Source organism: Psittacula echo (assembly GCF_963264785.1).
Source record: "Psittacula echo genome assembly, chromosome: 20".
NCBI lineage: Eukaryota > Metazoa > Chordata > Aves > Psittaciformes > Psittacidae > Psittacula > Psittacula echo.
This window is the reverse complement of record NC_137756.1, coordinates 2799732-2821976: the sequence shown is the minus strand read 5'-3', so window position 1 is coordinate 2821976 and position 22245 is coordinate 2799732. Positions and strand designations below refer to the sequence as shown.

Sequence of the window (22245 nt, the reverse complement as noted above, 5' to 3'; positions counted from 1 at the left end):
ACCCGATTTAAGCAAGTATATTGAACCTGCCATAATCTGATATGGACCTGAACTATTTAAACTGATGGATGATCCTGTGTCAATGACCAGAGAGAAAATATTAGTTCTCACACTCCTGTACCCTTCAGCAACCTTCAAAACTACTGATGAGAAAAAACGGCACTTCATTTAATGAAAAGAGCCAAATTCCAAGGTGATGGCAAAATGGCTTATATTCTGTTTGTAACAATGCATGCAATGAAGAGACTGAAAGAACTGCATCTCCATCATTAGATCTCCTAGGAAGTCGCACAAAGATCAACTCTCCCTTTTCTTCCCAACACCCTTATGCAGGCAGTGAATGAAGCTGCCAGACACTGCTACAAGTGTTAGCAGAATGCAGATGGTGTACTGAGGCTTCATATGCAGCTCATTCAGTGCCATCAAGATAAGACAGCTATTCAGATAAGTTCAGCTCACGGGTCAAGCAGAGTTGCCAAAAGCAGAATCAAAACAAAACAGAAATCCTACCACAGACGGAGAGGGGAGCAGAAATAACAATAATTAAAAAAAAAAAAAAAAAAAAAAAAAGAGCTTTCATAGCTTTCTGTCGCAATGCAAATTTCTTTCCTTCACTCAATCCCATTCAGCCAACTCAGCACACAGTTTGATATTAATCTCTCCTAGAGAGATTTCAAGATGCAAGGAAGTATGAAAAAAGTAAAATATGACCCAGTCTGAGACCAGTCCCCCCTCCCTCCCAAATGCATTTAAGGATAACCAGAAGAGAGACACTGCCACAACTTGGCAGCCAAAGGTTTGCTTAATTTATTCAGGATGCAAACTTATTACAACAATTTGACATACTTAAATATGAGGGTCTTAACATCTGGTAACTTCACATGGGCACAGCGCTACAGTGGACTTGCTCAACAACACAGGCTATTGTCTATGACGAACTACTACATTACACATGCTTGCTTCCTGGTGAGAGGGTGACAGAATCATCTGAGGCTTGACAATCATCACTTAGTGCACTCCTGAAACTCAGGTTCTATGATAACACATTCTACATATTATTAAAAATAGATACCACTGTAAAGACGAGAAGCAGAAACAGCTTCTACACATGCCTACCTCCTTTTCCTTTCAACACTGACAAAACTGAAGAAAATCCAGTGAGATAGTCATCAAGACATGCTAAAGCTGTGACTATGAATTATTACCCTCCAACCATTTCTAAGAGAATCTGTAGGCCAGGGATTTTTGATAACTCCATTCATTTATGGCTTATCCACGTCCTTAGTGGGAGCCCTACCAACATGACTGCATAAATTACCTGGAGATAAAGGCATTTCTCTCGATAAAATAAAACCACTGGAAAAATCTCATAGCCTTTTAGTACCATACAGAAAACATTGTGTTTAAACAAAGCAAATATAAACAGGAAGAATTGTAAAGTACAATCAAGGCCATGTAGCACTGCATTATGAATAATATGCCAAGCGCAATGTAGAATTCAGCATATTTTTATTAGTACAGATGCAGTACATCAGACAAGTCTATTTTCTAATTGTGGTAACACAAGAACCAAAAAGAGTACATCTGCAGACATGCAGCTGCATCCCTTTTCTTGCTTCTTTTCTTTCTTTATTCTAAGTGAGGCAAATGTCTAATATTGTTGGTCGTAGTTTCCCAAACACATCTATAAAGCCAGCCTTTGGAAAAAAATGACACAGTTTGATTCCCTTAATAAATGGAATTATGATAGAAATTTATTTCATCTGTGCAGAAGAGAATTTATTGGCTAGATGCTAGTACTGACAATCATGTCAGGAACCAAAGCTCAAGCTGCGAACAATACAGGGGAAAATGAATGCAGTCTAACAGACATAGCATTGGAACAGGGCCTCAGGAAACCAGAACTATATTCCTAGCTCTTCCACAGACTTTGTGAGAGATATTAGGCTAACTAACCACTTGCTTTAATTGTAATCTTGGATGACTACCCACAGAATAGCATAACAGTAGTTTTTCATATCTATTGACCTATTTAGGAAAAGACAATTTAACTGTAAACCAAGTACATTCTTGTTAAACTTAAACTAAAAAGAATGCAAGAAAGGAATTCATGGATTTGTAACATGCTCAAACAAATAAAAAAGATCAAACCTACATTACAAACAAAGTTAACGAAGGACAATGTAACTTCACATCACCATTTGGGATACTAAGAAAATAAAGATCCTGGAATGGAAGCGGAACAGCTGTATCTACTGGACAAAGTATTTCAGCCAGCTTGCTTTCATGTGTTGTTTTCCGGAAGTTCTGTACCCTTTTCCTAGGGTCACTATCAGCTGATGATTTTCTTTCACAAGCAAAATATCCTGCTGCTTGTGTTCAAAATTTGTATTACTTTGCGATGTCTCAAAAGAAAGGAAAAATCAGGAGTTGTGACTAAGGACAAATGATGACTAGAACATGAAAAGCAGGCTATACAAAGTGTGCATTGCCCAGCACAGCTGTATTTGCAATCAGCTGCTATTTCATCATCAGACTAGGGGGAAATGGTATTTAGAGATTAGAGCTCCACCACTCTCATTTCCTTGTTGGGATTCAAACAAAAATATGAACTGTAATTGTTGAGGGAGCCTCAAACTCCTTTATGACCAGTAGTTCCACTGCATGCATGCAAAGATCAAGAAAACATGCCTCAAATATCCCTTTCAAAACATAGCTTTGATTCCTACACACCAATTTCTTTTTTAAAGGTGAACAGCACCACCTCTCCTTTGCTTATGCTTGCTGTCCTTCATTTAGTAATTAGGGCTAATTACTTTCAGAAGAAAGTTTGAAAATAAGCTTCTTTCTTAGATTTTCCTGGTTACACTTGACCTTTTCATAGAGTGTAAAAGAAACTAATCACTCAGTTTAGAAACTCTGAATATATTATCTGCATTTGGAAAATCAGTTAAATATTTTTGGCTAATCACTTTATCTGTGCCTTCTCTATATAATTTCCGTAAAGATTTGCATCTGGTATTGAAATGCAATCTTTAATATAGCATTAGATATACAAGTTACTATGAACAGCATATATACACAATCACTTAAAACTGTTTATCCCAGAGTAGCTACTCCAAGATATGATTATTACCTAATTTAACCTGTTTCAGCCATGATTAGAAGGTAATACTTGAAAAAGTGTACCACTTATTTACTGTGTGAAGAAGACAGTCTTCTACTGTGCTTCTTAGCTCAGAGTTGGATGTTGAGTCAATATTAATTCACAGGAAATAGTGCTTCTAACTTGGGTCACCAAAAACATTTGCTGCAGCACTACATTTTTCCAGTGAGTTAGCATCAAATAATCTAGTCACCAAGCCTCACAAAATATACAGTAACTTGTTATGAAAGCTGTCAAAGAACTACCTAGTGTATTAAAACATTTTTCTATTCATGTCTTTCTGTCTAAAGGCTGAAAACAATATTTCAGCTTCAAAACTACAAAAAAAATGAGCTCTCCTCCTGAAAAATGAGTCAAGAAGCAAGAAGCCAGACATCTACTAGCATAAGCACAAGTCAAAGAGTTTCAGCATACATGTTCTTCTCTTGTTTTAACGAAAGGTAACACTTTCTTCAGGTTGATTAAATGGGATAGATATTGTTTCCTCAAAGTTCAGCAAAAAAGGAGGTAAAATATTATTTAAATATAGCACTGTCAAAAGATCAATAGATCAAAAAAATTCTTCCTTGTCTTGCTTCTTATTTGTATGTCAACTCACACAGACATAACTTCAATTACCCTTAAATAACATAAGAATTGCCACTACTTGGTTAACAATAAGCATATTCAGTCTTAAAAATTTCTGTCTTCCCTTTTGTTTTGTTATATTCAGCTATAATACATGAGACTCCAGTATTGTCAGTTTTCACTCAAAGTTTCATCTAGAATACAAAACTGATCTGTTTTGTACTGAACTACTGCAAAAGAAAACGCACATCTTCCCTCCATTTTGACGTTAAGAATCATTCATGTTATTTTCTCTTCGCATTACTACCAATTTGCTTTTGCAAAACAAAGATTATGACAATACCTTACTGATGAGGCTGTAAGATAGTGGTGATATTAGAAACAGCAGGGAAAAGCACTTTTCCATTAGACTGTCATAAGCACGTAACTCCAGGTAAAAGATTTTGGAAAATGCAATATAATAATCCCACTGTGTAAGTCTGAACTATTACATGACTGTTCTGAAACCAACATGTAAGTGTAAGAAGTGTCAAAAATGAATGGTGTGAAATGATTGATCATTTCATTAACGCTTTGATTTAACATAGTATAACTGCCCATTCTTTAGTTTCAATATATGAATAATTTTTCTCACAAAGTACTCAAATGTACAAGCTTCTGTGACTCTTAGGCATAGTTTCTTTCCTATGTCAGGGATCACACTCCCATTCAATATACTCAGAAAAAGAAATAAACCATAAAATACTGATACACTGCCACAGAATTTTTATATTTTAAAGACTCTACCTATATATTTGTTACATGTATCTGCAATATCAGGTTCCTTTATGAACATGAATTTAGATGATGAAACACAGGAAAAATAAGTTGCCTTTTCCACTGTGGCATATGCTTACCTCTAGAAACCTCTAAAAAGTAAGGAGACAATCTTTTCCTCACAAATATTTCATAATTAAATTACAATCTGTACATTTTAAGCCATCAATACCTACAGAATTACAGATGTTTAGGTAGCTCTTACTAAGATTTGGGCATCTTCAGTCTGCTCTTCAATAGTCCTCAAAGCCTTTGCCAGATCCTCATCATCTTCTTGAAGACTGGATTCATCATCTGGTGGAACCTAAATGAAATTGTTTGAAGTATCAACACATTTGATATCTCTTTCTTCCAGAATACAACCATTTCCACTTCCGGTACAACTACTGAAAATAATCTCCTTCTTGTTAAAATAATATTTTGCCATATTTAAATACAATTTATATTACTGAAATATTCATTATAAAGGCTGAGATGTAAATAAGAATACCTGTATCTTTAAGAAAATACTTAATGTTCAGATGTTCAAAGTAAAACATAAATCAACTGACAATAAATCTTCTCTTGGAAAATAAAGATATGCCTAGCATCACCACAGTTTGTAAAAGATTTGTGTCATCTGCCAGGACTTTTTTTATGACTGATGAAGTAAAACAGAAGAATGAAACATGAACAGTCTACCATATATATCAGAAGATCATCAATTTAGTAAATTACCTCTTCATACTGGTGATCATCCTTAGTGTCATCTGTTATGGTAAATTCTGCAGCTCTTGTTAAGTCTGGAACAGCTGACACATGTGACGAATTCCAACTTTAAGTAAGAAGTATCATAAAGCAAACATCTATAAATCTGCTTCTACCACCTTTCCCCTTGTTCTTTCTGACACAAGACTTGACACTTCTAGGCTTTCAGCCTTCAACTGAACAACCTCCAGTGAAAACAATGTGCACAGAGAATTCTCTCAGAGAATAGCAGGTTTTTTAATCAAATTCAGATGTCCAAGTTCAAACATGGACATCTGAGATCAAGGACTGAACAGCAGAGAACCATTTACCGCAGCTGATACAAATGCCTTAATTACAGCACAGCTACAATAGAAAAAGATAAGGAACTTTCAAAATGTAAAAATTCATTTGGCAATTACCTACAGTTCCTCCAAATGTTTTGCACTCAAATTTTTCATTCCAAGTAACTACAAATGGTGCAAAATTAAAAACCCAAATTTTTTTTTCATTCACTAGCCTCACAGCCCATTAAAGCATAACTAAAATGTTTTTTGCAAGATGCTCTGCTGAGAGTTTCCATAGGAAATCAGTTAGCCTATAAATGACCCATGTAAATAAACCAGAATTAAATTTCAACTAAAAGAAAACCAGCAATTCAGTACTTCACACACAGAGAAGAATAAAAGATACATGATTTTCCAGCTTTGCATCAGGTTTCCCAAAACTCACTTATTCTCCCAAACACCAGGCCTTTTCCTACATCTCTCACAGTGTAATACATATGTAAAAGTATCATCTGCATTCAAGACCCCACCATCAGTTAAGTTGTAACCATCTGGAAGGGTAACAGCTGAAGATCATGTTCCAGAAAAAGGACAAATACCATTTGGTTTTTAGAGATGTTTTTTAGGGTTTGAGATAAAAGATGGAGAGATGCCATTTGCTCTTGCAAACAACAGGAAAAAAAAAAAAAACAACACAAATACGGAAGTCATTGAATGACTAAAGGTATAATTTTCAGTAATCAAGTCAAAGCACATCTGTTTACCTCCAACTGCACAGAAACACTACACATTTACTGTAAAAATTGCATACAGAAATAGGAAACTGCCCTGAACACTTAGAATCTCCTGTCTAGGCTTAGTACAAGAAAGCAAATGCCTGTAATACATGTACCCCCCAAATTTACTTCCCAACCTCCTGCATCAGAGACTGCAGATGTGCAACTTAGGACTTAAGTTACCACCTGTCTGCATCCCTAATTTCACTCTCTACAAAAGCTCCATTTTCTAGCTTGACTGATTCTTACAATGTCTACTTCTAAAACCTGAACTATGCAGAAACTCCTTTTTAAAAAATGTTTACTGTACTTTCTTTCATAAGGAAGGGAAAAAAAGGAAGGAATCCCCAAACTATTAGGCCTAAATCTGTTTTCTACCACACCAGAAGAAAGCTGCATTTATTCTTCTGACATTAAAGCGAGGGCAAAGAAATTGCACAGTTCAACAAATGTATCTTCTCTCAGCATGGACAACATGTGGATCCACCAAGGGAAGCAAAGAGAACCAAGATGAAAATAGCTCATGTTGAGATATGACTTTCAAGAGGTGATGCAGGGACCCAACCACTGGGCCAGCTTTCAATTGTCTGCCTCCCAACAGGTTCTCACATCAGTGTTTGGCCACATCCTAATAGAAGCGTTCTTGATTCCTGGACTTTGTTCCTTCAGCTCAGAGGAAAGTTCATCTGAACTGCTGATTACATAAGAAAAAGGGAACAGCAGCAAGGTACAGGTGCAGAGCAGTAGGAACAGGTTACCTTTATCATTTGAAAAAGCAAGAAGAATGCTTGCAGCAGGTAAGTCACAATTGAAGACAGTAGTACTGACTGACTAGTTAGCGTTAATGTTCTAAGACCCCCTTTTAAAACTAGATCAAGACATCCTAGCACTAGCTAGCTAATTACAAATTTCTCTTTAAAGAATGGACTTTTAAAAGAGTGGCAATGTCTGTAGAGCGTGAGTATTTGGGTATAACATTTTTTCTATGAAGCAGGGGACAATTCCCACACATATGTAGTAATTCTATGCATGAACTAAGTATCTGGGTACTTCTCTGGAACCTTTAAGCCTCTTCATTACTTTCCAGCAGAGTATTTATCAACTTTAAAATCCTGTACCCAGCAATTTTTCCACACTTCTAGTGATTTGAACAGAGTCTATTTTTCTAAAGCTATCTTTTGTATGATCCCCCACCCCCATCTCAACTTCTTTCTGCATTTATCAAATCTTCCACTGCAGTAAGAAACATCACCGCAGCACTTGGTAAGTAAACTACTTTCAAACACTGCTTTTTCCTGAATTTTCTGTGACCTGATTGTCCTTGCAATCCACTACTGTCTAATTAACATGTCACTGCAAACACCACGCACAGACTGAAGTGTTACTTAAAATCATCCATTTCTTTGTCTTTTTCTTTTTCCCAAAAAAATCCATAGCCTAGTGCACAATAAAACAGGAATTGATTTTAAGCTACTGTGTTTTCCCAAACATGGTCTTTTTTTATACACATCCTGATGCAGTGATTTAAGCACACCACAGTGTGAAAACAGCTCTGCAGTTTCAAGAAAGCAGGAACTGAGGCACAAGCTCCTAAAGGATAATCCTTGGTTTTGGGTTGTTGGTTTTTTTTTTAGATTCTCTTATATTCACATCTTAATTCTCACAAGGCAGGAAAAACTAAGATCCTGTTTGGCATCTAAAACAATGATTGAAAGACCTTTTTGATTTGGCAGCTCACAGCTACAAGAGACCAGACAGAGCTAGTCTGACCTAGCGACAAAACTAGAATTTAGGTCATCTGACCAAAAATTACACTTTCAAAAGCCATAAACTAACAGTATTTGCTACAACTCAACTGTAAAAAAAAGTCAAACTGAGGGTTGGGGGGTTTCCCCTCTAAAAGCTACAACAAATAAAATTAGGTCTAGGTTATTGTATCATTATCACTTTGTGCAACACATTACTAAACAAAACCATGAATATCTAGCCAGTAACTAGGTGTGGAAGGCACTGGGAAACTAAAGGAGCACTTCCACAGCACACTGGGACTGTGAGCCTTGGTAACAAGTCTTGTCACTCCTCTGCAGACAAATTGCATTTACTGATCAACAAGTAACACAAGGTTCTTCAATTTCAGACGTTTACCTCATGCTTAGAGTGGCCCATCAGCAGGGGAGGATTAAAGTCACCTCACTTTTCCTGAGGATCACTAAGGGACTCTTACCATCAGCAACGAAAGCAACCACCACGCTAGAGCGAGCAAAACTCTAGTCTTCTTCACAGGAAATACCCCCATTGTCCCTTTCTAGCCCCCAGGGGCTAGAACTCACAAAAAGAATCAACAGCAAGTGGGCTTTTATGACTTTTTTCTCCCCTTAATCAGTTAAACAACACGGCTCTCAGCGCGGAGCCAGGCACGGCTCCCTGCCCTCGCCCTGCCAACAGCCCGCAACCTGTAGCCCAAGGATCCCCCCGCCTCAGCCATACGCTGAGGAGACGGGCCCGCCCGCACCGCTCCCCTCCCTGAGGTGGGAAACCAGCAGGACCTCGAGGTGCCCTGCACCCTCTAGCCGCCCGCCGTGGGCGAGGAGAAGGAGGAAAGCACTCCTGAGGAGGAAGGATACTTTGCAGGCAGAAAGACACCTCAGAGCCCGCAGCCTCCTCCATGGCCGCCGCCTCCGCGTTGTGCCGTTGCCGGGGCGACCTCTCGCGAGAAGAAGCACCCGCCCCACAGCGAGCCCCCGGGGCGGTGGGATAGGCGGGAGCAGACCCTGGCCGCCATTCCAATTAGCGTAGTTCCGCTGGGCGTTAGTCACACTTCACCTTCTGGCGCCTGCAGGTCTCAACAGGTGCCGGGTGCGAGTCGAGGTGAAGCTCCTCACGCCTTTTACTGCTGAGGGAGCGGCCTGGTGGGACCGCGAGGAGATTTCGGGAAGTTTCCAGAGTGGTTGCTGGAGAAGTTGGGGTTGATTTCAGTGTCCCTTCAGTGTGCTACCGCTGTCTGCTGAGGCCTTTCTGAGCAGGGTACACTGCGTTTTCTTATGCAGAAGGAAAACAACAGAAGGGAGGAAAAAGTTGTTTCATATGAAGGGACTAATTTCTTATTTAGAGGAAATGTTTTGTAGCCAGAACGGGGGTTTGCTGGTTTACCTGTGTGCAGCCGTTCGGGACTCCTTAAATTAAGTTCCTGCAGTATGTTCAAGTTTGATTAAGGGCAAGAGTTTTCCCAGGCAAAAGTTGAGGCAACAAGTATATTATTTATTGTGGGGAATAGCATAGGAGTTTGAGATAAGGGTGCAGGATTCAACAAGAAATTTTCTGCTCTTTTTTCCTTTTATTTTGAAATAAACTTAAGAGGTCCCAGTCCTAAATTTCCAATGAGTTAATAGGGGTTGCATGCAATAGGAATTCAGGAATTGGTGCTCGGTAACTGAAAGTAATTGCCAAAAGTCTCAGAAAAAAAAAAAAAATTAGTAATAATGAAGTGTTAATGGCTAGGCTAAAAAAAGAAAAAGGTGCCAGTTTTGCTTGCAAGCTTAAAAATAACAGTTGAAATGCAGTCTGAAGATAGAGTGAGTGAAATTGCATTATATAATTTAATTCAGCCCTGAGTCTGAAAGAACAGGATGCAGTCCTGCAAAAGAAGGCCTGTTAGCCATGAGAGTAGTATTTTAGCATTTCCTTTCCAGAAATTGTCACACAGGATTAAGTCTACAATGGGAGAGGAATGACATCAGTGAGAAATGAGTACTTTGGCAGTGTCAAAGTCTCCAGGTTATAATAAAAGAATATGTTGGCACAAGATCTTCACAACACTCCTAAGGCAAGGAGAACGGTTGTATTCCTTCACAGATGTTCTCATGTCGGCCTCATTACTGGGTTGAGTTTGATACATGGCAGGGCTTGAACTCATCTGGGTTCATGAGACAGAGGGCAGGGGCTGACATACCTTTCTTTTTGTCTTACAGGTTTGGGTTTTTTTTTCCTTCAGAGTTAAAGTGATGTGACTGGAACAACATTCTTTCATCCATATCCAACCAAGTAGAGCAGTCCTGAACTCCAGCTGAGAATCTCAGAAGAAATAACTAAGAATAAGCAGAAGTAACATCGTAAAGCAGGACACCCATGGGTCAGTATTTCCAAAACTGCAGGATTAAAAAGGGTCATAATGCAGTTGGGATGGCTCCAGGTGAAAGCGTTCTTCTCTTTCAAGTAGCACCCAATTCACAACAAACACAGAATAAGTACATCTGTACTTAATGTCATACAGTGGAGCAGGGCTGATTGATGTCATAAGTTAAGACCACTCCTCTCAGCAACAGGTTTGCTGTTAGCCTTTACACAGAGTAGAACAAACAAAAGGCTAAGCAGTACCCTTCTCATCCTTCTCTACTTGTTACAGTTTTCTCTGACTCTACAAGCCTAACTTCTCCCTACAAATCTTTCACAGGGCTTCTGTCTCACTAAAATATGGAAATGTATGGTATCCACAATTGAAGAAGGCTGATGAAAGCTTAAATAGGGCTCACAGAAATGCTCAAGGGAAGATTAAGATTGGAAAAGAATTAATAATGAAGGACAAAAGGAACTAAGTCTTCTTGGTTTATTAAAGGAATAGTTAAACAGCTTGATCAAAGTGCACGGGTAATATGTTTGGTAAGAAAGGCTATGCAAAGATACAAACACGCAATCACATCAAGAATTAAAATAAATTACAACTAAAAGAGCAAATTTTTAATGAGTAACTATTTGACTGATTTTTCAAGTATAATGGAAACTGTTCCTGGAGGATTTCGGCAATGACAGAGTTCTTTATAAAAGATACATTCCACATACAGGCTTTAGCCAGTTCAGAATGTCCTGTGGCTTGCCTTTTCAAAACAGCCAGATGAGGTCGTTGCAATAGCACTGTGTATGAAAAATAGTTGAAATGAGAAGATAACCAGTCCTACCAATGTGGAGACTTCCCAGTATCCTAAAGGACCCATAGAGTTTACTTGTTTACTTTTCAAGAAGAATCAGTCCGTGATTGTTACTTTCTAAAGGTTTAAAGCTTTGTTTGGAAACAGTGTTTAGTTGGCAACTTCTAAACTATGTGTCATCCCATTGTGACTATAAGTGACCTGATAGTACAATAATTTTCCTTCAAAAGGCATAACAAGCCAGCTTGTTTCTCTCTACCTTGTTGAAAGCCACCTACCATGAATACATTATATTTGGTTATTGCTAAGCTGAAGTCAAAACACCCAATTCACCCTGCTTTATAGCCTCATAACAGTCTTGAGATATAAATTATCATCATCTCCCAAATGGCAATAACCAATGTTGTTACTATATCACATAATTTCTCATCAGAAAAACACACAAGCAGCATATGCTATAGCTTGAGCATTTCATTAGACAGGCTGTTTGCTTTTCTCACACAGCAAGATGAAGCCATACACTTCCGCAGATATATCAGCCAGACAAGTTAGTGTTTGAAAAAGATCATTCATGAAAACTGGGTAAACTGGAATGCTCTGGAAATGTTGTACTTGCTCCCAAGCCTGAGGGGCCAGATACTCTTCCAGCTCTACACCACCAACTGAAGGACAGTGAGACTATCCTCAGAGCAAAATATTCCCTCCTACTGAATTCAGCAAGCAAACTGACCACAATTCTGATGAGTTAAAAAAAACCACCTATGCAAGCTACTTGCAGTGACTTTCCCTCCACTGAAGGAAGATGTCCCAAAGGTGCAGTTTATGCACTTCATCACAACGTAAGCAGCCAAAGAATTTTCTGCTCCACTGACTTTTACACACCCATTTCTGATTGTTCTTCAGCACAGTTTGGGGGGAGAAGGTACGAGGGAATGTCATCAGTTCAGCTTTTTGAATGAGCACATAGCATTGCGAGGAACACTGTAAAGGCAGTATCATGGTGACAGTCAAGAGGCTGTTAATCTGCATGGTCATGGTGAAGCAAGGGACCACAGCTGGAAGCCAGAATGAGTTGGCAAACATCGTGTTCCAACTTCTGCTGTGCCATCTGGCTTCCAGTTAGGTGACTGACATTAAGTGTATTTTCTCGGTATTGCCATCTGGCAGCTGCTTGTACAACAGCAGAGTAACATGCAGAATCTGGCTAACAGTTACGCTGAGAATCATATCAAGTACACTTGCAACATAGACTCTGAAATGAAAAAAGCTTACAAGGGAAGTTTCTTTAACTGCTGTCATTCCACACACAGGGTATTGCAGGTGGGGAACATTCACCTTCCCAAAATTACAGGAACAGGAATTTTCCCCCCTGTAATAGTGCATGCCAGAGGTATTTTTAACAAAGGAAGCAAATTAAGGGAATTGATTATTACACACAACAGTCTCAAAAAAATGGTGCTTTAACAAGTTTCATCTAAAAAGGTAAGGATTGTCAAGTACACTGTAACTACAGTATGAAGTACAGGGCAATTCCTGTGATGCAAAGTGTTCATATTTATAAAGGTCACATTTGCAAAGCTTAGAGGCCATAGTAACCTTGCTGGGCTTTAAATGTAGCAGTAGGGGGTACTTTAAATAACGGAGTAGGATTGTCAGTAAATATGATCTCATGACAGCTTAAATCAATATATTTTCTGATCTACCTCCTGCTGTGCATTTCTGCCTCTTTCCTTGCTCCTGTGCCGGTGCTCATATGATTCTCAAATAATTTAAACCTGAAAAAGCTAATCTGGACAGAAAAAAAGGCAGGTTTTTGGGCAGAGGCTTTTTTTTTGGGGGGGGGGGGGCTTTGGGAGGTGTGAATGCTAGGAAAAGCAATACTAAAATTCTAGAGACTTTGCATTCAGAGTTAAGGTGAAGTTAATAAATGCTGTACTTTTTTGTCTTTCCAGAAGAAAGTATTTTATTGAAAGCATAACTAGCATTAGCTGAAATACTAATTGTATTATTTAATGACCTAGTCCAAAAGCTGGTTTTCTGTGATAAATTGCTAAAATTTAGCCTGGCTTCAATTACGCAGCTGTTTCACAGGACAGAATGAGGCAATGCTGTGCTCCAAATCCAATGATATGAGTGCAGACAGCAGTATGAAGAGGTTTGACTGCACTCGCAGAAAAATGTCGGAGTGAACCATCAAGTATTTTGTCAATAATGCAGAGTGACATTGGTACAAGGTGATAACACATAGCACAGGTTTTACAGGGCACGGTAGTGTAAAGTGCAGGTTTCCCACTGCAGACACTGTAATTTTAATGTACATAGCCTAGTCTGTACATTCTAATATATAATAGAGCTATTCTATCCACAGCAATTCTGCTGTTTCCAACAACTGTAGCCCTCCCATCTTCCACTGTAAATTTGTAAATTCTCAGGAGCATTGAACAGATGATACATTTTGACTCTCCCTGAACTAAATTTCAGAGTATTTCTGCATCACAGAGAAGAATAAGTTGTTCTGAGAGGTGACATCACTTTTTGTTTTAGAAGTCTAAGTGACCCATGTTCTCTCTAAGATCCAGTTTTATGAACACCAAGTTATTTATGCAGCATATAGGAACTAATGATCATCTGTTCCTGATAATTACAGGCTTTTCATTTCATATCTTCTCTTTGAAATTAAGTTTAGTTAATATGCTTTTCAAATTTAGGCAGCATTGGTCACAAATACTACAAGCTAAAAAAAATTCACCATGTGACAGTTGTAAAAAGGAAAGCCATCATCCTTACACAAAAGGCCAGAGAAAGCAAAGTGCTGTATTATCCTAATCTGTGCTTAGTTATAGAGGCAAGAATTGAGATGCCATCATGTCAGAAAACATGCAAACTAAAAGACAAGCAATGGAAAAGCTAGCAGAAATTACATTTGTTTATTTTACCATGCTTCCAAGTAATGCACTGCTTGTTACCCAGGGAATGCATCTTCCCATTGGAAATCTGAATCTCATACTAATTAGAATGTGCCAGAATAATTTGAGCTGGTTTCCTGCTCAATTTTGAGAGTATGTACACTTATTAAGACCCAACACAACCAAATTCTGTCAAAATCAGATTAAAAATATACAAAAAGGAATATATCTAGAAAAAAAAAAAGTATTTGATACTGTGGAGTCCTTCAATAAAATTAAGTTTTCTCCCTGTACCCAGTCCTCTCTTACGTGTGTCAGACTGGTTTGGGTTGAAAGGGATCTTAAAGCTCATCCAGTTCCAACCCTCCTGCCACAAGCAGGGACACCTTCCACTAGACCAGGTTAATCAGATAAGCCAAGCCTTTTGTGCTGTCTTTTCACTGTTGTTGCCGCAAAACACGTTTTCCTGTTCTTTGCTGCTTTCCCTACATGGACTCGTTGCTTCCTTTTCACTTGGGTTTTCCCTATTCTGGCCAACCTCACTTGAAATCTGACCATTTCATGTGTGTTTTCACCAAGTTTGACAATCCTTGGATATCTCTTCAGCACGTGTATTTTCAGAGCTACCCCTAGAAGACATTGTGTATTCCTGTTCTAAGAAAGCAAGCAGGAACTTAGTAAAAAAAAAAATTAATCTTGTGAGAGGTCACAGAATTTGGTGCAAGATGGGCAAGGACTAGCAGGGGATTTGTAGCCAAAAGCAACATTTGCTACTAGAATGTTTAGGTGAGCCTTTCACCTACTGCTTAAAGCCATTTTTATTGATCAAGACTGGGCATGGAATTTCAGCTTCCTCTCTATTATTGTTTCTTCTTAGTGCAGTGTAATTTTCTCACACACGGAGTGTAAAGATATGAATAATTAGAAATCAAGTCATCCACTTCTAATCTGTCTTCATTCAGCTGAGGGTGGCAATGCACGCTTGTTGCTGGGTATTAATGCCCAGTCTTTACATTCATCTTCTTGCTTTGTTATTATCAACAGAGATATAGGACTTCGAGAACAGTTTTGTAAAAATCCCACATTTTGGATAAAGGTGATTTTTTTTCTTTTTACAAAAAAAAGTCTTCCATATCTAGTACTGATGGCCATTTGTGATGTGAATGAAGCATTTTATGGTTTTCATTTTCATGTATGGCCAATGAAAGCAGTAGTACAGTATTGATATCCTATACTTAAATGTCAAAGCTCTGCTTTGTGGTTTATGTAATATTTTGTTTAAATATTGAAGTACCACAAAATTAAAAGTCTGAAAAAACGATGTGTAAGTTCTTGGCTTTTACCTTCGTATTGCTTATGCACAGCTATTACTTTGGTTATCAAGTCATTTGCTCATTTTGGCATCGAATAGAATGAGCAAATATTGGTAATTCAGCTTCTTTTAAACTATGCCTAAATCTTGGGCACACTGTATTCAGTTTGAATATGCCCAAACTGGTTTTAAATGGGCTAGCTCATACAAAGAAACTGAATTTTATATAAACTCTTACTATAACTCACACCACTTTTTATTTCAGGTATGTTCCCAGTAATTTAGAGCCAAATCCGTAAGATAAACTGAGAAACTAGAAGTTTTTGAAGTCAAGGATGAGGTACCCAAGCCCCTATAAGATGTCATTTTGGATACAACACTTTCCAGTGCTGTGTTTTGACCAGGTGAGGCAGTTCCTTGCTCTGTGTGTTGATTGCTATAGTACCATCCTAAGGCAGCTAGCTGTCTAAAACATGCATTTACCAAGGCAGTCTGAGGGCTGTTGATATCGCTGGCCAGGAATACAAAAAACAAATGTAGCCTTACTTTTGACAGTAGTTTATTCCAGTAGAAGTTATGCTGTAGCAGCTTTGGGAGTACAAAATCTATTATCCATTTAAATTAACCCAGTTATTTACTTCTATAAAACAACTCCATGTAAAGGCATTTCTGACCCTTCAAAATACACAGTTGGTTCAGAGGAGAAGAATCAGAATTCCCTCACCTCAGTTCACCTGTAATAACATCTGAACATGTATTCGTACTTTCCTGGGACATAATAGAAGTCTTTTCATAGGCCAGCGTGACCAGCTGTCTGACTATCTGCTCCCTTAAAAATCCACAGCTTGCCTTGCTGCACTCTGTATAAAAACTCTTAAAAATTATTCTGTTCTGGTTTAACTGTTCACTACCTGCTTGGCAAAGCGCAGTTCCGTGTCTACTGCTCTTTCACAGGCCAGAATCAATTCAAACCCCACATCAGAGCATAGCTCCTTATATTCCAGTCTATATGATAGTGGGAATGAAACAAAGTACAGAAGGAAAAGGAAGGTAGGTTGAGTAACCCATACATATCTCTTTCAACATTTCCGTCACAGATGTGCAGTTTCACTTTCTACACTTTATAAAGTGTTTTGTTTCGTTTTTTTTTTTTAAAGTAGAAGGAAATATTACAGGTTTCACAAGCCAGGGACTAAAAATCATTATTTTTGCACAGATGATAAGTGACTACAGTTGTAATTCCCACTCTCACAGAAGGCAAGATCACTTGCTTTAAGAAAAACAACTTTGTGGACAAAAACAGCAGGCACAATAGCCCTATAGATTTTGACTTTATAGCAAGTGGCACAACAGAAAACTCTTTTTCTAAACAGCTCTAGATTGTTTAATTGAACATTTTCAGGCTGGACATGTCACTTGCCTCTGTTTCCAGAATCCACCACGAGACTCCCAGCATGAAATTGGGCTTGCAGCATGATGGCACCTGAAGTGAACAAAGACCACAGGCATCTCAAGCTACAACCCTGTCAGTGCTCTCATTCTCCACTGGTAAAGTGGAGGTGAATGCCCTCTTGCTAACTTCAGGTGTTGCCCCATACCCTCAAGTGCAGAGTGCAGTCCATACATGAAAAGTATTGTGACCATTAAAGCACTTTGCCTGTTTCATTATCACACAGAACATGTCTCAATTAACATTTGATTAACACTACCATTATTGTAGATTTATTTTAACAAGCAGCCATGATTCTCAGCTTTGAGAAAGCACTGATGAAATTGATGTCTGGGTATGACAGCAGTACGGGTACACACAGACCAAAAACTTCATTCTGAAAGTCCAGTCTGAACTGGCACCAAAAGCTGGAAACCAGCTCTAGGTCCAGGTTTCATTAGATGGAGTTTGTCAAGTCAGCCGAAGCCTCCATGCCTGTGTATGTAAATCTAGATACCAGCTTGACAGCTTAGTGTGCCTTGGAGTTATCAAGCATGATAAACTTTCATTGCAAATGTAATTTCATAGAGCCACCAGTTGTTAGAATACAACTTTGTTTACCACAGTTATCCAGACCATGTCAATTCATCATACACTGCTGTACCATAAATCTGTTTCATCTACTATGCTATTTTCCAACACTATGCCATTTTTTTTTCCAACAGCCTTCTTCCTGTTTCTTTCACTGTACTCTATCAGTTTTATCTTTCCACTAGTTACAGCTAATGAGGACTGAGCAAGCTATGCTATTGTAGATGTAAAAGTTTGGTGTTGTAAGTGGTTCATACCCCGTGTTCTGGCTATGTCCCCAACATGGGAGGGCGAGGGGAGCCTCCTGAAGAAGCAGGGCTCTGCGTAGCAGCCTCTCTGCTCCCCTGGCCATAGCCACTGCTTTCTACATCTTCCTCAAAGCTGTCCAGGAGAAAAGGCTAAGCAAAACTTGGACCAGGGTCAGCTGATTTCAACACCAAAGCTTGTACCCAGCTGCTGCGAAGAGCAGACCGTGTCCAGTGGATCAGATATGAAAAACTAGAACAGAGGGTTTCCACATCTGAATTGCTTACATAGAGGACCATTAAGCCATGTGCCAGTATCAATGTTAAAAGCATGTGTGAGAACTGTTGGCTTTGCCCATCAAAGTTCCCTGCTTTTTCTGTAATTATATCAGTGAAAATGAGGGTCCTTAATGGGGATATTTATAATCTTTGTCTGAACCATCCTCTTTACTCCTTAGTCATTACTGCATAAAGATCTACTTCTGCACAGGGAATTTATATTCCAACTGTGTCAATTCCTCTAATGGTGTATTGGTTGGTTCTTTATTAAAGAGAAAATTCAAGATCTGTTAAAGGAAAAGATCCGGGGGGGTGGGGGGGGTGGGAGTTCGATTTGTGTGTGAATCATCTAGTTCCAACCCCCCTGCCATGGGCATGCACATGTTGTCCACAACTGAAGAAGGAGAAACAGTGAATCTAACAAAAAATTTCTTTCCTCCGAACTACTACTACTAAGGTAGTTAAATTGTGTATTCAGGCACATGATACCCCCTCCTTCCTGCAGCACTTGGTCCTTAACAGAAAACCATCAGTGGCAAAGCCAGGATCCCTGCCAGGCAGAGCCACACACTCCAAGCACTGCTTTTACTTGGATTTCTCATCTGTCCCAGGGACCTGTCAGGGTGACTACCCTACAGCCATACAAAGCACTGTTTTACCAGTGCCATGTCAATATAGTTAAGTGTCTTGAACAGCCCATGGACCCTCATCTTCTGGTTACCTGCTCCTAGGACAGACAGACCTAAAAATCCCTTTTCCTTGCCTCAGCCTTTAGTACACCGGCAAGGTATCTTCCCTCCACATCACAGTTTATCCTTCCCTTAAAAAAGAAAGTTATTTTTTAATGTTTTAAAGAAGCAAAGCACATCTAAATGATCAGATATTTGAGCCTTAAGTGTGAGGCCATCTTGTAGCTCATGCCTTGCATTCATTATGGTGTTTCCCCAAGGATGTCATGTTACCCAGTTTCTCTCCCAACCAGCAACTTTACAAACTGACAAACTATTAACAAAGGCTTCTGCTACAGAATCAAGAATCAATAGCTGTCTACTTGGATAGCCTCAAAAAGTGCTTAACTTTTAATTGAACACTGGAAACAAAATTGCAAAGCATGGGAGCTCAAAACAGCATGAATCCTACATAATTACCTTTCTCCTTGCAGCTCCTTATGCAGACTGGAGACTAATTAAACACATGTGCAGCCTAGAAAATGATTTGCAAAGATCTATCTTCTGTCAGTTTGCAAGGGGACCTCACCAGAAGCACTAGCAAGGAACAGGAGCCATTGCCAGCTGTCTTGTACTGTCATCTTTGCTAGTGCCTTGACTTTTAATTTCAGCCATCTAGAGCAAGGATAAACTAGATTTTGCACCTACTGTGTAAGGAGATGAGCAAAGTTCAGGACAATGGTGAACTCAGGACCCAGGCTTCAAGGGTAACATAAACAAATATACAGGGATTTTAAAGCATTTTGGTGCTGGCTTCATGTACTCTACAAATACATTTTTAATTATTAAGAGACCTTTCCTACCATGACCCATTTATAGCATAAAAGCAAATTGAAACAAACACTTTCTTCCTTCTGCTGCAGAAAAGCAAAACCAAATAACGCCCTCAATCTTAAAACTTTTTCCTTAATCCTTATCATGTTAACAAAAAGGCCTAAAGCATCCATTAGAAAACACTTAGTAAAACGTTTCTTCAATACACAACCACTACCTACCACTTCAACTACCTCTCCACCTGCTCACCAGGGCCTTAAGTCATCTCCTCACATTCAAAGTGAAAGCACCTGTGTAGGCTGTCTCTCAGCTGGCAGGATCGAATTGGAGCCCAGCAACCATTGCCCTAATAGAAGGCAATATTATTAACTTTTAATTCATTCATGTCAGCATTGACCAGAAGCAGTTACTGAGGAGCAGGAAGACATTGGGATGTCAGTACGTGGCGCTCAAGGCCAGTGTAATTACCACAGAAATGAAGGATGCTGTGATCAGTCCAAACAGTCGTGTGCAATTATAATGGAAAATTCTGATCCTCTGTGGTTTTCATCCTGCCTGCACCCTCTGAAGGCTCATGTCACTCAAAGGGTTGTGGTTTCTGTGAGTCTGGAGTACAAAAGAAAGCATCAGCTGCTCCAAAACCTGTAGCTGCTGAGTACATTTTCAAGGTGATGATGCCAATCTCCAAATGGTATTTCCCACCAGTAAGGCAAGAGAAAGGAGACTGCAGTGCTCATGAACAGTGCTGCTCCAGGCTTTCAACCCCCTGTGCAAATTGAAATGAAATTTTAAGTGTGTTACAGCACTGCACGGCTCTGGCAGAATAGTTTAATGCTACTTTAGGATCCCAAGAGGGCTGATGGAGCAAGACTGCAAGGTTTTGGATGTGTCAGTCTCTCCAATAAAGCATTAATTTTAGATATCCAAAAGCCTGAAATCCCACAAGCAGAGGGATGCCTTCCTAAAAACACGTTTGCTGCTAGTGGGACTGTGGTAGAAGTTGAGAGGGGAGAAATCTTCCAGGGTGAATGATCCTTTCTCACCTTTACCAGTAATTGCGCTCCATCATCATTTTAAAACCTCCCATGTGAATAAATGTGCTGCTATATCCTGTCTCCATTTCTCCTCCATTTCCCTGGCTCCTCTCTTCCTGCACCTGGGGAGCACAGGAAGGGTTGGGGGGATGCAGCATTGGCAGATGATTGGTTTCTCTTGTTCTGACTCACCCTCTGGATGAAAATCCTTTTCATTAGCAACAGGGTCTCCCACCCCAGTGGGAACATTCTGTCTGCAAGCTCCATCTATCCCCTTTCCAAAATGCTGAAAGAGGCAGGGGACAGCAGGGACAAGAACACTGGATGTTCACCTGTGTCCTCGCTATGTCAAGTACCAGGCTTAAATTCAGCTCGGTGAATGCCAGCTGGCCACATATAGGCTGCCTGGGGCTACTTCATGCCACAAAATGTCTCAGAGCTGTCAGAGTAGCACTTCTCATTTCAGCGTGGTGAAACACCACCTGTGAAGGAGCTTCGCAGAACCAAACAACTTTGTGTCCCCACATGCATCCAGCCCTGTGCTCCCCTGCTTATGTAGCCCTTATAGCTCAGCACCTATAGCTCATGCAGAATGCACAGCTCCTGCGAGCCCAGCCGGGACTGCTGCAAGTCCCCATTGCACGGCCAATGCTGCCACCCTAACGCAAAGAATAGATCTGCACCAGGCAGGAGGGAAGAGCTCTGTCCCCGTTCCTCTGCACAGCACTGCAGTGTACACACGGAGCCCAGCAGGGAACCGAGCAGGGGGCTTGGAGCTGGGGGATGTTTTACCCAATGGTTATCAGAGATTCAAGAAAAGGCACAGTCTCCTACAAGGTGCAGGATTTTATGGGAAAGCTATCCCAGGCTGGTAAGGGGGATGCACAGCACTGTAGGTGAGGCCCTCACTTCTGGAGAGCAGGGAGAAGAGAAGCCAAGCAAAGAAATAATAATTTCTCATATGCTCTTTCTCACACTCATATAATGAGAAAATCTTAAAGAGAAACCTTAAAAGATTATCCCACAGAGCATTAAACTGGCGGAAAAAGAGCTGTCATTTTTATCCATCTGAAGACATTAACATGAATATTAAAAAAAAAAGCCTCGAAATTTGCAGAATAGCTAAAATAAAGGTTCTTGCCTATTAGTTTAACATTTCCTCTATGTGAATATTTCACTAATTGCTCCTCCAATGGAAATTACCTCCCGAAAGCAGGCGAGGGGCCGCTGGGCCCCCCGCTCCCGTTAGGTAAATGGCAATGCTGACATCTACTGTCGGCATCACTGCAGCGCTCATCCATCCACCCCAGCCCGGGTGTAGTAAATAACGAGTCTGGCTGAGGGCAAACACACGTATACCAATAAACTAAGGAACTATAACTCAAGCCACTGTGTTACCACCTCAGAGAACGATCTGAAGTGCAAATATTTATAGAAGAGTGCATTGCACTGATGTAATTTTTATTACTGGGCAAAGATACCTTCAAAATATCCATACTCTGTGCAGGTAAATATTTGCTTTCTTTAGGAGACCCACAGGACTTTTATGCATTAATTCTCTCCCCCTTCCAGATTTATTTCCTCTATTAAGCTTTACACTGTTCCTTTCATCCAATTAGTACTAAAATCTTCTTTTTTTCATCACGGTGCAGATAGGAAACATGTTTTATTTCCTGCAGCAAGAAAG

General features: G+C 39.7%; 1 protein-coding gene across 1 annotated transcript in view; it reads right to left on the bottom strand.

Moving 5' to 3' along the window:
- Positions 1-21840, bottom strand: part of SPAG16 (sperm associated antigen 16) — a gene marked incomplete at both ends in the record, with an annotated part of 443494 nt that extends 421654 nt beyond the window's left edge. The window contains 3 exons of the mRNA XM_080632060.1: positions 4755-4853; positions 9162-9244; positions 21762-21840. Coding sequence (XP_080488186.1) covers positions 4755-4853; positions 9162-9244; positions 21762-21840 — 261 coding nt within the window. The remainder of the gene's footprint in view (positions 1-4754; positions 4854-9161; positions 9245-21761) is intronic.
- Between the last annotated feature and the right edge of the window lie 405 nt (positions 21841-22245).